The 18751-nt window shown below is 42.8% G+C and overlaps 1 protein-coding gene across 1 annotated transcript; it reads right to left on the bottom strand.

The window, feature by feature from the left end:
- Positions 1–4406: 4406 nt before the first annotated feature.
- Positions 4407–5162, bottom strand: LOC115207110 (uncharacterized; the record flags this gene model as incomplete). The annotated part of the gene is made up of 1 exon (XM_029774106.1): positions 4407–5162. A coding segment is annotated over one exon (756 nt), but the record flags the coding sequence as incomplete, so codon positions are not given.
- Between the last annotated feature and the right edge of the window lie 13589 nt (positions 5163–18751).

Raw genomic sequence — 18751 nt, 5'->3', positions numbered from 1 at the left:
TACATACCAGGACAAATTAGCTAGTAACAGCAAGCTAGCGAGTTAAATTGCCATAAATGTTTAATCCTTTTTGATCTGTCCCCAAATTAATATAATTGGTTCAGAGTTTGTTTTGATATTTCAACCTGTGCGTCCTGATCGCTTCTGGTGTGGGTGAACAAAATCAACGTGCGCGCGTCCGGTTTGGTCAACATGTAAGGAATTGTTGAGACCAGGATAGATGAGGTTTCTCTGAGGAAATTCAAAGGCATATTTCACAGATTTAGGTCTCTTTTTTAAACAATAAAGGGCTGTGTGTATGAAAGTTGAATTTGGTTAGTTAAGTGATTTGGTTAGTTAAGTTATTTTGATATAGTGTCTTTCTCAAACCCAAGAACACAAGCCAGAGTGGACCACATTCCATAAAAACACAATATGCAGTTGAATATCACAAACTATTAAAGACAACAAAGAAAGCCAGAACAGAAAAGACATGATTATTCTGATGGAACCACAAGACAACAAATGGGCACAGGGAGAAGATACTATTCATAGAGTAGGCCTACCTGCCTTACATACATTCGAGGGAACTATCCCACTGGGCACAAACTGGTTGAATCAATGTTGTTTCAACGTAATTTGTCAACGTATTGTGATGTTGAATCAACGTGGAAAATACATTGGATTTGAAAAAAAGTCATCAACCAGTACTGTTTTCATCTCATTTCAACCAGCGTTGTAAACATTGCAATTAGGGTAAAACTTCAACTTAAATGCATTGACTTAACCTGACTAACAGGTTGTTACATCAATTGAATTTCAACGTAATCATCAGAACTTTGTATACGTTGAAATTGCATTGAAAATTCCACATAGAAACGTAAAAAATCTTTATCATCCTATATTCACTATATATTGGGTGGTTGAAATAAATGTTATATTTGATTAGACATATTTTATTTGACCTTGTTTCAATGTCGATAGTAAAATGGTATGTTTGAATAAACATCATTCTTTCAACATCAACGATTCCTGCCTGAACAGTGACTCCTACTGGTAAATGAGGGGAGAACAAGTCAGTGAGAACAAGTCTACCATCCAGATGCCTATCTCTATGTACCCTGCTTGGCATTGGAAACAAGCTGTGTCCTTTTCAGTTAATCTAACCACACTGTCCGATTTCAAAAAGGCTTTACAACGAAAGCAAAACATTAGATTATGTCAGGAGAGTGCCCAGCCAGAAATAATCAGACACCCATTTTTCAAGCTAGCATATAATGTCACAAAAACCCAAACCACAGCTAAATGCAGCACTAACCTTTTATGATCTTCATCAGATGACACACCTAGGACATTATGTTATACAATACATGCATGTCTGTTCAATCAAGTTCATATTTATATCAAAAACCAGCTTTTTACATTAGCATGTGACGTTCAGAAAAAGCATACCCCCGCAAACTTCCAGGGAATTTACTAACAATTTGCTAAATTACTCACGATAAACGTTCACAAAAAGCATAACAATTATTTTAAGAATTATAGATACATTACTCCTCTATGCACTCGATATGTCCGATTTTAAAATTTTGCAATATTCTAAGTACATAGCCCAGCCATCACGGGCTAGCTATTTAGACACCCACCCAGTTCAGCCTTCACCAAAATCACATTTCCTATAAGAAAAATGGTCTTACCTTTCCTGTTCTTCGTCAGAATGCACTCCCAGGACTTCTACTTCAATAACAAATGTAGGTTTGGTCCCAAATAATCCATCGTTATATCCAAACAGCGGCGTTTTGTTTGTGCGTTCTAGACACTATCAGAATGCTAAATCACGGTCGTGCGCATGGCGCAGAACGTGACCAAAAATTCTAAATATTCCATTACCGTACTTCGAAGCATGTCAACCGCTGTTTAAAATCAATTTTTATGCAATTTATCTCGTAGAAAAGCGATAATATTCCGACCGGGAATCTGCAATTAGCTAAACAGCCGAATGAAAATACTCCACGGGGGCGAATCGCGCACGCGCCTAATTCTATTGTCCCCTGATGGGACACTTGGAAAAGGAGATAATGTGTTTCAGCCTGAGGCTGCCTCGTCATCGTTCAGGTTTTTCCCGGGTTCTGAGAGCCTATTGGAGCCCTAGGAATTGTCACGTTACAGCTAAGATCCTGACTCTTCAAAAAACAGAAGCAAGAACAACAACACCTTGTCAGACAGGGTACTTCCTGCATGAAACCTTCTCAGGTTTTTGCCTGCCATAGGAGTTCTGTTATACTCACAGACACCATTCAAACAGTTTTAGAAACTTTAGGGTGTTTTCTATCCAAACCTGAACAATAATATGCATATTCTAGCTTCTAAGTTGGTGTAGGAGGCAGTTAAAAATGGGCACATATTTTTTCCAAAATTCTCAATGCTGCCCCCTAGCCCGTAGAGGCTAACATATCATGTTGACACAATTACACATTGATCAGCTTCCATACTCATTTGAGTAAACTACCTAAATAACAGAGCATTTGCTGACCAGCTGGCAAGTGTCTTCACAGAAATGTTCAATCTATCCCAGTCTTTAATCCCAACATGTTTCAAGCTGACCACCATTGTCCCTGTTCCCAAAAGCTCCAAGGTAACCTGGCTAAATGGCTATCACCCTGTAGCACTCACATCTGTAATTATAAAGTGCTTTGAAAGGCTGGTCATAACACACATCAACACCCTAGACCCAGTCAAATTCGCATAACCACCCCAACAGATCCACAGATACCGCAATCTCAACTGCACTTCACACTGCCCTCTCCCACCTGGACAAGAGGGGAAATATAGTAACTATGTGAGAATGCTGTTCATAGACAACAGCTCGGTGTTCAACACCATAGTCCCCTCCAAGCTCATCATCAAGTTAGGAACCCTGGGACTGAACTCCTCCCATGGCAACTGGAGCCTGGACTTCCTGACGGGCCGGCCCCAGGAGGTGAGGGTAGGCAACAACACTTCCGCCAAGCTGACCCTCAACACGGGGGTCCCTCAGAGGCGTGTGCTTAGTCCCCTCTTGTACTCCCTGGTCACCCATGACTGCATGGCCACGCACAACTCCAACACCATCATCAAGTTTGCTGAGGACACGATGGTGGTTGGCCTGATCACCAACGGCGATGAGTCAGCCTACAGGGAGGAGGTCAGAGACTTCGCAGAGTGGTGCCAGGATGATAACCTCTCCCTCAATGTCAGTAAGAGCAACGAGCTGATCGTGGACTATAGGAGAAAGTGGGGAGAGCACACCCCCATCCATATTGACGGGACTGTTGTGGAGTGGGTTGAGAGCTTCAAGTTCCTTGGTGTCCACATCACTAAAGACCTAACATGTTCCACACACATCCGCACAGTCGTGAAGAGGGCACGACAGTGACTCTTCCCCCTCGGGAGGCTGACAAGATTCTTAAGAAGTTCTACTGCTGCATCATCGAGAGCATCTTGACTGGCTGCATCACCGCTTTGTATGGCAAATGCACTACACTTGACTGACAAGCACTACAGAGGGTGGTGCGGACAGCCTAGTACATCACTGGAGCCAAGTTCCCTGCCATCCAACACCTCTATATTAGGCGGTGTCAGAGGAAGGCCTGAAAAATTGCCAAAGACTCCATCCACCCAAGCCATAGACTGTTCAGTCTGCTACCGTCCAGCAAACGGTACCGTAGCATCGGCTCTCGGACCAGCAGGCTCCGAGAGAGCTTCTACCCCCAAGCTATAAGACTGTTAAATAGCCAGACTGCTAAATAGTAAATTAATGGTACCCGAACTATCTGCACTGACTTTATCTTGCACTGACCGTACGCATGCTCACTAGACTATATATATATACTGCTCAAAAAAATAAAGGGAACACTTAAACAACACATCCTAGATCTGAATGAAAGAAATAATCTTATTAAATACTTTTTTCTTTACATATTTGAATGTGCTGACAACAAAATCACACAAAAATAATCAATGGAAATCCAATTTATCAACCCATGGAGGTCTGGATTTGGAGTCACACTCAAAATTGAAGTGGAAAACCACACTACAGGCTGATCCAACTTTGATGTAATGTCCTTAAAACAAGTCAAAATGAGGCTCAGTAGTGTGTGTGACCTCCACGTGCCTGTATGACCTCCCTACAACGCCTGGGCATACTCCTGATGAGGTGGCGGATGGTCTCCTGAGGGATCTCCTCCCAGACCTGGAATAAAGCATCCGCCAACTCCTGGACAGTCTGTGGTTACATTTACATTTAAGTCATTTAGCAGACGCTCTTATCCAGAGCGACTTACAAATTGGTGCATTCACCTTATGATATCCAGTGGAACAACCACTTTACAATAGTGCATCTAAATCTTTTAAGGGGGGGGGGGGGGGGTTAGAAGGATTACTTTATCCTATCCCAGGTATTCCTTAAAGAGGTGGGGTTTCAGGTGTCTCCGGAAGGTGGTGATTGACTCCGCTGTCCTGGCGTCGTGAGGGAGCTTGTTCCACCATTGGGGTGCAAGAGCAGCAAACAGTTTGGACTGGGCTGAGCGGGAACCATGCTTCCTCAGAGGTAGGGGGGCCAGCAGGCCAGAGGTGGATGAACGCAGTGCCCTTGTTTGGGTGTAGGGCCTGATCAGAGCCTGAAGGTATGGAGGTGCCGTTCCCCTCACAGCTCCGTAGGCAAGCACCATGGTCTTGTAGCGGATGCGAGCTTCAACTGGAAGCCAGTGGAGAGAGCGGAGGAGCGGGGTGACGTGAGAGAACTTGGGAAGGTTAAACACCAGACGGGCTGCGGCGTTCTGGATGAGTTGTAGGGGTTTAATGGCACAGGCAGGGAGCCCAGCCAACAGCGAGTTGCAGTAATCCAGACGGGAGATGACAAGTGCCTGGATTAGGACCTGCGTCGCTTCCTGTGTGAGGCAGGGTCGTACTCTGCGAATGTTGTAGAGCATGAACCTACAGGATCGGGTCACCGCCTTGATGTTAGTGGAGAACGACAGGGTGTTGTCCAGGATCACGCCAAGGTTCTTAGCACTCTGGGAGGAGGACACAAGGGAGTTGTCAACCGTGATGGCGAGATCATGGAACGGGCAGTCCTTCCCCGGGAGGAAGAGCAGCTCCATCTTGCCGAGGTTCAGCTTGAGGTGGTGATCCGTCATCCACACTGATATGTCTATGATATGTGGTGCAACGTGGCGTTGGTGGATGGAGCGAGACATGATATCCCAGATGTCCCAATTGGATTCAGGTCTGGGGAACGGGCGGGCCAGTCCATAGCATCAATGCCTTCCTCTTGCAGGAACTGCTGACACACTCCAGCCACATGAGGTCTAGCATTGTCTTGCATTAGGAGGAACTCAGGGCCAACCGCACCAGCATATGGTCTCACAAGGGGTCTGAGGATCTCATCTTGGTACCTAATGGCAGTCAGGCTACCTCTGGCGAGCACATGGAGGGCTGTGCGGCCCCCCAAAGAAATGCCACCCCACACCATGACCGACCCACTGCCAAACAGGTCATGCTGGAGGATGTTGCAGGCAGCAGAACGTTCTCCACGGCGTCTCCAGACTCTGTCACGTCTGTCACATGTGCTCAGTGTGAACCTGCTTTCATCTGTGAAGAGCACTGGGCGCCAGTGGCGAATTTGCCAATCTTGGTGTTCTCTGGCAAATGCCAAACGTCCTGCACGGTGTTGAGCTGTAAGCACAACCCCCACCTGTGGACGTCGGGCCCTCATACCACCCTCATGGAGTCTGTTTCTGACCATTTGATCAGACACATGCACATTTGTGGCCTGCTGGAGGTCATTTTGCAGGGCTCTGGTAGTGCTCCTCCTGCTCCTCCTTGCACAAAGGCGGAGGTAGTGGTCCTGCTGCTGGGTTGTTGCCCTCCTACGACCTCCTCCACGTCTCCTGATGTACTGGCCTGTCTCCTGATAGCGCCTCCATGCTCTGGACACTACGCTGACAGACACAGCAAACCTTCTTGCCACAGCTCGCATTGATGTGCCATCCTGGATGAGCTGCACTACCTGAGCCACTTGTGTGGGTTGTAGACTCCGTCTCATGCTACCACTAGAGTGAAAGCACCGCCAGCATTCAAAAGTGACCAAAACATCAGCCAGGAAGTATAGGAACTGAGAAGTGGTCTGTGGTCCCCACCTGCAGAACCACTCCTTTATTGGGGGTGTCTTGCTAATTGCCTATAATTTCCACCTGTTGTCTATTCCATTTGCACAACAGCATGTGAAATGTATTGTCAATCAGTGTTGCTTCCTAAGTGGACAGTTTGATTTCACAGAAGTGTGATTGACTTGGAGTTACATTGTGTTGTTTAAGTGTTCCCTTTATTTTTTTGAGCAGTGTATATATACACACTACATTGACACTCACACACAAAAGCCACACACATACATTACATACGCACACACACATGCATACCGACACAACACAAACACACATACACACGCACACACACACACACTTTTACACTCATCAATTGCTGCTGCTCAGTTTTTTGTTTCACTCTTATTATCTATCCGGATGCCTAGTCACTTTACACTACCTTCATGTACCTTGAACCTTTGCACTGGTACTCCCTGTATATACAGTAGCGCCTTTCTTGTGTATTTTATTCCTCATGTTACTATTTTATTTGTATTTTTCAACTCTGCGTTGTTGGGAAGGGCTTGTAAGCAAGCATTTCACAGAAGAGTCTACACCAGTTGTACTCAACGCATGTGAAAAATACAACTTGATACAACGAAATAGTTGAAAGTAACTTCTCTTACATTTCTTACACATGCTGTATGTGAAAGTACATTTGGAGTGAGGTTGGGTTTATATAATCTACATTGACATCTGATTTGCCCAACAATAGACACCACTAATTCATCTTGTTGCTAAGTATACTATCCTTCATAGTTGATTAGATCTTTGGAAGTTTTAAGTAGTTATGGACTGTACGTAATTTATAAAAAAGAAAAGAAAATCGGACCTCTCTGAAATGAAAATGGATGGCCCTCCATTCAGTAAAACGTATTTTTACCCGACCCTCCCTCAACGCTTAAAAAAAAATGTGACCCCTCCCCCATACCCAACATAATCATTAAAACAAAGTGGATAGCAGAGAACATGCCTACTGTTTACACTCACTTCTAGGACAGACCGGAGCCTTTTAGAAATTGCAATTTTAGAAACGGTTCTTTGTTTTGTAAGAAATACATAGCAAAGTAGCCAGAAGGTCGTGGATTCGCAGACCACTGCGAACAAGGGTAGGGCTGAAAAGATATCCATTGTAATAAAAGTTGTGCATGTACAGTGCATCCGGAAAGTATTCAGACTTTTTGCACATTTTGTTATGTTACAGCCTTATTCTAAAATTGATTAAATCGTTATTTTCCTCATCAATCTACACGCAATACTCCATAATGACAAAGCAAAAACGGGTTTTTAGAAATGTTTGCAAATGTTTTAAGTAAAAAACTTAAATATATCATTTACATAAGTATTCAGACCCTTTACTCAGTATGCTGAAGCACCTTCTTGGGTATGACGATACAAGCTTGACACATTTGGGGAGTTTCTCCCAATCTTCTCTGCAGATCCTCTCAAGCTCTGTCAGGTTGGATGGAGAGCATCGCTGCACAGGTATTTTCAGGTCTCTCCAGAGATGTTCGATCGGGTTTAACTCTGGACTCTGGCTGGGCCACTCAAGGACATTCAGAAACTTGTCCCGAAGCCACTCCTGAGATGTCATGGCTGTGTGCTTATTGTGCTGTTGGTAGGTGAACCTTCACTCCAGTCTGAGGACCTGAGCGCTATGGAGCAGGTTTTCATCAAGGATCTCTCTGTACTTTACTCCGTTCATCTTTCCCTTGATCCTGACTAGTCACCCAGTCCCTGCCGCTGAAAAACATCTCCAAAGCATGATGCTGCCACCACCATGCTTCACCTTAGGGCTGGTGCCAGATTTCCTTCAGACGTGATAAATGGAATTCAGGCTAAAGAGTTCAATCTTGGTTTCATCAGACCAGAGAACCTTGTTTTTCATGGTCAGTCCTTTAGGTACCTTTTGGCAAACTCCAAGTGGGCTGTCATGTGCTTTTTACTGAGGAGTGGCTCCTGTCTGGCCACTCTAATATAAAAGGCCTGATTGGTGGAGTGCTGCAGAGATGGTTGTCACAGTGGAAGCCACTGTGTTCTTGGGGACCTTCAATGCTGCAGAATTTTTTTGCTACCCTTCTCCAGATATGTGCCTTGACACAATCCTGTCTCGGAGCTCTACGGACAATTCCTTCAACCTAATGGCTTGGTTTTTGCTCTGACATGCACTGTCAACTGTGGGACCTTATATAGACAGGTGTGTTTCTTTCCAAATCATGTCCAATCAATTACATTTACCAGAGGTGGACTCCAATGAAGTTGTAGAAACATTTTAAGGATGATCAATGGAAACAGGATGCACCTGAGCTCAATTTCGAATCTCATAGCAAAGGGTCTGAACAGGTATGTAAATAAGGTATTTCTATTGTTTTTTTTATAAATGTACCCCAAATAATTACAACCTGTTTTCCAATTGTCATTATGGGGTATTGTGTGTAGATTAATGAGGAAAACATTTAATTTAATACATTTTAGAATAAGGATGAAACGTAACAAAATGTGGAAAAAGGGAAGAGGTCAGAATGCGCTGTATCTATCATCTTATTTGCGGTCTGAGAAAATATAGACTTTTATAAACACATTTCATGCAATTCTACATAATTTTATGACTGGAGACAAGCAGAATATTTTTAATACCACAAGGAATGAGCTATACAGGCTATTGTTAAAAAAGAGGATAGTCTAGGTTTGGAACAGTGCTAAAGATATCTATCAACTGTAAACAGTGTTTCATTCTATAGCTAGAGGAAGCCTGATATCTCCAGGAGTGATAAGTATAATTTGTGTCTTTATCTGTTGTCTAGTACTGTCTTCTTGCTAGCTAGGGCCATCTACTTTAAGTGCATCTGGTCGTTGCAGTGGTGGCAACGGCTCTGACGCTCGTCGGATGTGTCAGGGCTTGCAAACTTTTACAGACTACAGAGGGAAGCACAGCCGAGAGCTGCCTAGTGACACGAGCCTACAAGACGAGCTAAACTGCATCTATGCTCGCGTCGAGGCAAAAGGCACTGAAACATGCATGAGAGCACCAGCTGTTTTGTCTCCGCAGCCGATGTGAGTAAGACCTTTAAACATTCACAAGGCCACAGGGCCAGACGGATTACCAGGACGTGTAATGCGAGCATGCGCTGACCAACTGGCAAGTGTCTTCACTGACATTTTCAACCTCTCCCTGTCCGAGTCTGTAATACCAACATGTTTTAAGCAGACAATCATAGTGCCTGTGCCCAAGAACACTAAGGTAACCTGCCTAAATGACTATCGACCCGTAGCACTCACGTCTGTAGCCACGAAGTGCTTTGAAAGGCTGGTCATGGCTCACATCAACACCATTATCCCAGAAACCCTAGACCCACTCCAATTTGCATACCGCCCCAACAGATCCACAGATAATGCAATCTCTCTTGCACTCCACTCTGCCCTTTCACACCTGGACAAAAGGAACACCTTTGTGAGAATGCTATTCATTGACTACAGCTCAGCGTTCAACACCATAGTGCCCTCAAAGCTCATCAATAAGGACCCTGGGACTAAACACCTCCCTCTGCAACTGGATGCTGGACTTCCCGACGGGCCGCCTCCAGGTGGTAAGGGTAGGTAACAACACATCCGCCACGCTGGTCCTCAGCACAGGGGCCCCTCAGGTTGCTTTCTCAGTCCCCTCCTGTACTCCCTGTTCACTCATGACTGCACGGCCAGGCACGACTCCAACACCATCATTAAGTTTGCCAATGACACAACAGTGGTAGGCCTGATCACCGACAACAATGAGACAGCCTGTAGGGAGGAGGTGTGAGACCTGGTTGTGTGGTGCCAGGACAACAACCTCTCCCTCAACATGATCAAGACAAAGGAGATGATTGTGGACTACAGGAAAAAGAGGACTGAGCACGCCCCCATTCTCATCGACGGGGCTGCAGTGGAGCAGGTTGAGAGCTTCAAGTTCCTTGGTGTCCACATCACCAACCAACTAACATGGTCCAAGCACACCAAGACAGCCATAAAGAGGGCAGGACAAAACCTATTCCCCCTCAGGAGACTGAAAATATTTGGCAAGGGTCCTCAGATCCTCAAAAGGTTCAACAGCTGCACCATCGAGAGCATCCTGACTGGTTGCATCACTGCCTGGTATGGCAACTGCTTGGCCTCCGACCGTAAGGCACTACAGAGGGTAGTCCGAACAGCCCAGTACATCACTGGGGCTAAGCTTCCTGCCATCCAGGACCTCTATACCAGGCGGTGTCAGAGGAAAGCCCTAAAAATTGTCAACGACTCCAGCCATCCTAGTTATAGATTGTTCTCTCTGCTACTGCACCACAACGGTACCGGTGCGCCAAGTCTAGGTCCAAGAGGCTTCTAAACAGCTTTTACCCCCAAGCCATAAGACTCCTGAACACCTTAACAAATGGCTACCCAGACTATTTGCATTGCCCCCCCTTTTACACCACTGCTACTCTCTATTATCATTTATGCATAGTCACTTTAATGACCCTACCTACATGAACATATTACCTTAACTAACCGGTTCTCTCGCACATTGACTCTGTACCGGTACCCCCCTGTATATAGTCTCACTATTGTTATTTTACTGCTGCTCTATAATTACTTGTTACTTTTATTTCTTATCTGTATTTTTTAAAACTGCATGGTTGGTTAGGGGCTCGTAAGTAAACCAAACTCTGTAAGGTCTACACCTGTTGTATTCAGGACATGTGACTAATAAAATTTGATTTGACTGACAAGATATGACGGCTTATTACACAGAGATGGGAAAGGGGGTGGGGAAAATAGAGAAAAAGGGACATTTATTTTGGATACATTCTAGGACTGTCTTCACATTAATCATATACATTGTACACAAACCACCTCCCATTTTGGAATAAGACGTAATGAATGTATGTGTTGAATGCCGTCGTTCATCATATATCTCGGTCAAAACCAAACCTTGAAAGGGGGTTTTGTTGGCCTTTCCGCAGCCCGCTTGTAAATGCTCTGATTGTCCACCAGATGTTACAATGTCTTTCTTCTTAGTTGTTCAGTCTCCAATGAACTTTGTTCAGAACTTGTTCTTAGCTCATGTGGATAGAGTTTGAACCCCTTTTACACGGACAGGTGCAGCCTGTTCATGTTCGAGTATAGTCTGGTAAGTTTATCTTCTTCACCTCGTGTTGTTTCAACCATTTCCCACGTGTAGCTAACTCTCCACATTTCCTGGTCTGGTAGGTGAGGTTATTTTCTCATCTAGTGTTGAGGTTGAGAGTTTCAGAGTTTCTAACCATTTCAACATGTGGACCATGGTCTCATGTCTTCTGGTATGATATGTTAATTCTTACCCAGTCCTTTTAAGCACTCTGGTCGAAAAGAGAGGTTCTATCACGCTGACAAGCTCTCTGATTTCAATGGGGGCGTGGCTACTTAATGGACAACGTATCATCAAAACTATGCACATTCCGATCACCACTCCTGAAGACCAAAAAGAGTTCCCTGCTGCATACAATTTACGATTGTCTTGAGGTGTCATAAAACCCCCACATCAATCCCTACTCCTTTCTGTGGGTGAGAGGGGTCTGGTGGACATTGATCCACTGTAACATGATCTTCGGATCCTCAGAGTCATGGCAGCTTATATGCACTTAACATTTTCTAATTGATTTTATTCCATGCTATTGTTACAAAATAGATTTGTGTTGACTTTGATTAGGTCGTGGGAATATAAGAGCATCTGCTAGGCTATTTTAACAAACGAGGATTGCATAGCTCACACCACATGATCCTCAAACCAAAGACTGGTCAAACTCGTGATTGCAATGTTTATTGAGACTACACTAGGCCTACTTGATATTGTACGGCCAGCAGAGAATCAGGGATGAAGGGCATCATAGGGCACACATGGAGACACTATAATAAGCAACTCATTCTCAAACCCTGAGCAATATGACATTTCATCTATTTCAAATTACATTATCCTCCCCTGGACTAAATTAAATATACTAAACCCTCCCCCTGACTGAAATTGAAAATGCATGACTTTCCCCCATTTTCCTCCGGGTAACAATTGTGTACATTTTGACCACTATAATTAGGATGCCAAATTCATGATGCAACATTCTGAAGCTTGACTTACCCTTCATGGTCAGTGCTAAGGTTAATCATTGACACAAACCTGTCTTCCTCGTATGTGTTGAACTTAGTAGGAAATCAGCTAAATGTATAGACATGAACAAAATGATGGTTTGTGTTTTCCTTCAACTTTCTGAAGAGGCAACGGTGCAGGAATGCCCCTGTGCGTGTGTTTAGTTGTCTACCACTTTGTGTATCCATTAGCAATGACGCTAATGACATCCTCTTCTGGCAGATGGAAAGGCTTTCCCAAAAACCTTCTAAATGAAATGTTACCGACAAAGTAGTCTATGCTTACCTGGCAGAATGATATCATGATTATTTGCAGCAATCCATTGCTGTTTTGTTTAGCAAACTCTACAATCACTCATGTTAAAGAAACGGTGCTAACTAAGAAAATCTCTTACTGGTGCATTCTTAAATTAAAAGGTACCTACACCCAAAAATGAAAATGTCTTAGATTTTTCCCAGACCTCAAAAGTGGTCTTCTGATATGGTTTAAGCATTGCTGTGGACTTAGAACATCCAATGTCGTTGTTTTTACTTTTAATAAAGTGTGATTTTGAAAGTGAAACCTGGGGGGGGGGAAAGGGGGAAATCTGAAACCTGGAAAAACAAAACAGAATTTAGGAAAAACTAAATGGAATTAGGCAAAAAATAAAATATTTTTTAGGGCCCTACTGATGTTATATATTGAGAAGGATTAAAATAGGGTTTTCATAGCCTAATAAACATATTTTGTATATTTTACTTGCATTCTCTCTTATTCTGGTCAACTTCTAATCTACATTGTTATACTGTAAAGGCATTCAAAAACATGAAACAATGGATCAAATAATGTAGGCCTATGCACTTCAAGGCCAGCTTGTTCGGGAAATGAAGAGAGAAGACAGACGGTATGATTACCTGGCCACTGCCCTTTGCAGTCCTTTTAACGGGTTGTGTGATTTAATCACCGATACCATTGAGTGACTTTGCTCTTGTGCCATAAAATGTGTGGTTAGGACGCAATCTAAAAACGAGAAGAGAAAGCTTGCCTATGAAGTCATTAACATTCACAGTGATGTACTCTCACTGTGGAAATTATGGGGCCCTGTCATTGCTCACTGCCTTCCTCCCGCCTGCCCTTCTTAAAATACAATTCCTGCTCCTCATTTTTACAGGTCTGGTATAATGTGGTATTAAAATGCAAAGGCTTTTATTGAGTCAACTTATTTCAGATGTCTGTTTAATTTAATTAAATGTCAAGTGAAATGACAATTAGGTCTGGCACAATTACCGTGTAATCGTGTACCGGTTATGGATGAAGAGTTTTTTTTTTTGTGGAACTAAAGACGGGAAGGCCAGGCATTTTCATGTAGTTGAGTCTGTTGCTGCGGTAACATAGACTCTAACAATGTCATGAAACTTTGTTGCTCCTTGCTGAAACAAGCAAGGTGCTGTATCAAATGAGTCTTCGGCTGCCTGGCCAATAACCCTTTCCCTGCAGCACACATAGAAATAGAATGAATAGAACCGGCTTGGAACCTCTAACTCTGGCAATTTGACTGGTAAACTCTTGGGTACACTTGCAATGGCTGCCTGGTATTGTGACGCAATAATTTCCATGGTAATGTCGAACATTCATTCAAATGATGTTAACTGATGTGGCTCATACAATGGGATGTATTTTTTGTAATGTCATTTGTGGAATAAACAAACCGCAACACATATTGATGGGTAAACTTCCTGCTTTTACTTCTTGCTTTGCTTTTCATCTCCTACAACCAATTCCTTGAGCAGCAGCACTTAAGAGCAATTTTTTGTAAAACTATTTTATATGTGGAAAGTATAGTTATTTTAGTGCATTGATGTGTTTTGCACATCTAGAGGAATTGGAAGGTATTTTTATTTTGTGGAAATAGTTTGAGATGTTGAGAGATTTATCGATTTGGTTCATGCAAGGCTCATCTGCTGAATCATCAGGCAACACAATGAAGGAATGGAAGTGGACTAAAAACCCAACAAAGACAATAAGAAGGGTGCATTTGTAAATTCACTTCGGCTATCTACTCCAATTTCAGAGCACTCTCATTTGAGTGTGCCATAGTGAAGAATAACTAAAGAATGTATGAACGTACAACACCTGTTGAATAAGGACTGGTGTCAGTAAACATCGGGAATTTTTTTAAATGAAATTGTTGCCAGCAGCACAGTTAATAACCAACACTCTAGACAACAGCCTAACCAGCTCTGCTAGGTCAGAGTGAAGTGTTCTCTCATTTGTGTCTGGAAGTAGCAAGCCAACTTTAGCCAGTTAGCTTGGGTGTTTGACTGCCATTGTGAGGTCAGAATGCTCAGATCAACCCTACTCATCGGCCAGAGCATCCAGTGTGTGCACTAATTCTCAGCTAAGATGTTTCTTACGTTTGGAATGTATTCTAATTGTACATCAGTTGAGTTTTAGACCAGGTTATAGCACTATATTTGCTGCATCCCTAGTTCTAAATTATGTGTTGAACTGTATTGGGAAAAAGGCAACATTGTGTTGCTCTCTTCATTGACCTGTCAAAGGCTTTCAATACTGTTGACCAGGTCATCTGATGCAGCACTACATCCCAATACTTCTTGGTCAAATAGCCCTTACACAGCCTGGAGGTGTGTTGGGTCATTGTCCTGTTGAAAAACAAACGATAGTCCCACAAAGCGCAAACCAGATGGAATGGGGTATCGCTGCAGCATGCTGTGGTAGCCATGCTGGTTAAATGTGCCTTGAATCCTAAATAAATCACAGAAAGTGTCACCAGCAAAGCACCCCCACACCATCAAACCTCCTCCTCCATGCTTCACGGTGGGAACCGTGAAGATCAGCCGCTCACTTACTCTGCGTCTCACAAAGACACGGCGGTTGGAACCAAAAATCTCAAATTTGGACTCATCAGACCAAAGGACATATTTCCACCGGGCCAATGTCTATTGTTTGTGTTTCTTGGCCCAAGCAAGTCTTTTCTTATTATTGGTGTCCTTTTAGCAGTGGTTTCTTTGCAGAAATTCGACCATGAAGGCCTGATTCATGTCTCCTTTGAACAGTTGATGTTGAGACGTGTCTGTTACTTGAACTCTGACGGATTTATTTGGGCTGCAATTTCAGAGGCTGGTAACTCTAATTGACTTATCCTCTGCAGCAGAGGTAACTCTGGGTCTTTCTTTCCTGTGGCGGTCCTCATGAGAGCCAGTTTCATCAGAGCGCATGATGGATTTTGCGACTGCACTTGAAGAAACTTTCAAAGTTTTTCTTCAAGTCTAAATTTTCTGGATTGACTGACCTTCATGCCTTAAAGTAATGATGGCTTTGGTCTTATACCAAATAGGACTATCTTCTGTATACCAATCCTACCTTGTCACAACACAACACATTAAGAAGGAAAGAAATTCCACAAATTAACTTTAAACAAGGCACACCTGTTAATTGAAATGCATTCCAGGTGACCACATCATGAAGCTGGTTGAGAGAATTCCAAGAATGTGCAAAGCAGACATGAATGCAAAGGGTGGTTACTTTGAAGAATCTCAAATATAAAATATATTTTGATTTGTCTAACACTTTTTTGGTTACTGCATGTTTCCATATGTGTTATTTCATAGTTTTGATGTCATCACTATTATTCTACAATGTAGAAAATAGTAAAAAGAAAAAGAAACCCTTGACTGAGTAGGTGTGTCCAAATGTTTGACTGGTACTGTATATCTACTGATAGTGTTAAATCAGGGTGTCCCGCAGGTGTCAATTCTGGGTCCTGTACTTTTTACTGTTGACATTAACAATATTGACTCACCTGTAAAGAAATGAACCTGCATTTGTATGTTGATGTTGTGTATGTCACGCCCTGATCTGTTTCACCTGTCCTTGTGCTTGTCTCCACCCTACTCCAGGTGTCACCCGTCTTCCCCATTCTCCCCTGGGTACTTATACCTGTGTTCTCTTTGTCTGTTGCCAATTCGTCTTGTTTGTCAAAATCAACCAGCATTTTGTCTCAGCTCCTGCTTTTCCCTAGTCTTTCTTTTCTCGCTCTCCTGGTTTTGATCTTTGCCTGTCCTGACTCTGAGCCCGCCTGCCTGATCACTATGTACTTTGGTGTCCATATTCAACGTGTCTGTGCTTACAAGTATCTGGGCATCTGGATAGACGAAAAGCTTTCATTAAATAAGTATATTGATGAGTTAGCTAAGAAGTTGAGAATAAAAATGGGCTTCTTCTTTAGAAATTGATTTAGGTCCTGCCTGTTCCTACCAGTCCTAGACTATGGCGACATCATCTATATGAACACAGCTGCCATTTCATTAAAGCCGTTAGATGCATTTGATCATATTACGGGTGACAATGTTAGTTATCATCACCGCATTCTCTACCAGAAAGTTTGTTGGCCCTCTTTGATGTCACATATTGTAGGTTGATGCGTTACTAAGTTTTCATTTATAAAGCACTTTTACAAAAAGTCCCACTGTACCTAACATTATGACTAAACTCTCGACGTATGAGTTACCACACCTGGTCTCAGGGATGGCTAACTCTGGAAATTCCTTTGGTCTCTACTGAATGAGGTAATCAGCTTTTAGTTTTCTTGCAACTTATTTGTGGACCAATCTTCAAATTGTAATTACATTTCATGTTCTGGTGCCTCTAGGGCAATTCAGAAAGCTGATTGAGGACCTTATTACTGATGAATGTGTTTTTTTATGACCGTGTTTTTCTTTCTGCTTTCATTTTGTATTTATATTTTCATGTGTATTTTCTGTAATTTATGTAACTCAGGGCTCATCTGTAAGATATCTTGGTCTCAGTATGACTCCCTGATAAAATGAAGGTTAAATAAAATGGCCGCCAAGATCGCGTTAAATAAATAAAAAAAATCCCTGTTTATGAATAACATTATGTACTGGGCTGTCTGGCACCTTGCCAACATTACAGGCACATTTAGTCTTTGCCACTCCCTGGTGAGTGAACAATGAAACCGAGTAAGTCTCGTCAACAACACTTCACACTCACGAAGCAGCATTCTAACCAATGGCTCTACTAAAACCATGGTATAAGAGAGACACTACTTCAAGTCTTAGGCAGGGTGATATTACCACAAGATGCTCGCTCTGGCGTTCGGCTTACCAGCCAGAGATACTAAATCTAGTACTCACAGCACTCTGACCTTCTACGCAGCAACCTCAGAGGACGGGCAGAGTCCAATTGTGTGATTCATGTCACGAAAGGACAATGGTCTGGATGTATCAGAGTATCTATACTGAACAAAATTATAAACACAACAGGTAGTGTTGGTCCCATGTTTCATGAGCTGAAATAAAAGATCCCAGAAATGTTCCATACGCACAAAAAGCGTATTTCTCTCAAATGTTGTGTAGACATTTGTTTACATCCCTGTTGGTGAGCATTTCTAATTTGCAAACATAATCCATCCACCTGACAGGTGTGGCATATCAAGAAGCTGATTAAACAGCATGACCAATACACAGGTGCACCTTGTACTGGGGACAATAAATGGCCACTCTAAAATGTTGCCAGAGAATTTAATGTTCATGTCTCTACCATAATCCGCCTCCAACATCGTTTTAGAGAATTTTGCAGTATGTCCAACCGGCCTCACAACCACAGACCATGTGTAACCAAGCCAGCTCAGGACCTCCACTTCCGGCTTCTTCACCTACTGGATTGTCTGAAGTGTTGGGGGGTATTTTTGTCTGTAATAAAAACATTTTGTGGGGACAAACTCTTTCTGATTGGCTGGGCCTGGCTCCCCAGTGGGTGGGCCTGGCTCCCCAGTGGATGTGAAATCCATAAATTAGGGCCTAATGAATTTATTTCAATTGACTGATTTCCTTCTATGAACTGTAACTCAGTAAAATCTTTGCAATTGTTGCATGTTTAATTTAGATTTTTGTTCAGTATATTTTTTGTCGGCATAATTAGAAAAATAGGAAATAACAAGCTTTCAGTTCAATGTGTCTCAATTTCCTTCGCAAAAGTTACCATACTTGCATAGTTCTAGAAACCTTGAACAACAGGCTTTCAGTTCAAGGTATCTGCATGTGTCAGTTAGTAAAGCAGGCTAACCCTCCCTGCCTGACCAGTGAGAATTATTTTGCTTACTTGTTTTAACCAATGACAATAACGGCATTGCTAAGATGCTAACATGCTAAGCTGCACAGCTAGCAAATGCTAAAACCAACATGGAGAGCTAGGAGCTCGTGCTCAATACAACATGTGAACATTCCATTTTAGAAAGATAACATTCTTAACGAACAGAACTTCGACTCAAAGTTTCAATTAAGTTCACAGGAAACATATTTCAGTACTTTTTACTAGACAGCAATATTTACACACTTTCAATGAACACATTTTAAGAGCAGAAAGTCACCTACTCCTACCAATGCGAGTAGAAGGACAGAAAAAGTAGCCTACAACTGGTGAGGCAACAGGTTCA

Source organism: Salmo trutta, chromosome 14 (genome assembly GCF_901001165.1).
Source record: "Salmo trutta chromosome 14, fSalTru1.1, whole genome shotgun sequence".
In the NCBI taxonomy this organism is placed as follows: Eukaryota; Metazoa; Chordata; class Actinopteri; order Salmoniformes; family Salmonidae; genus Salmo; species Salmo trutta.
Note: the sequence above shows the minus strand (reverse complement) of the source record. Positions and strands in the feature narration are given on the sequence as shown.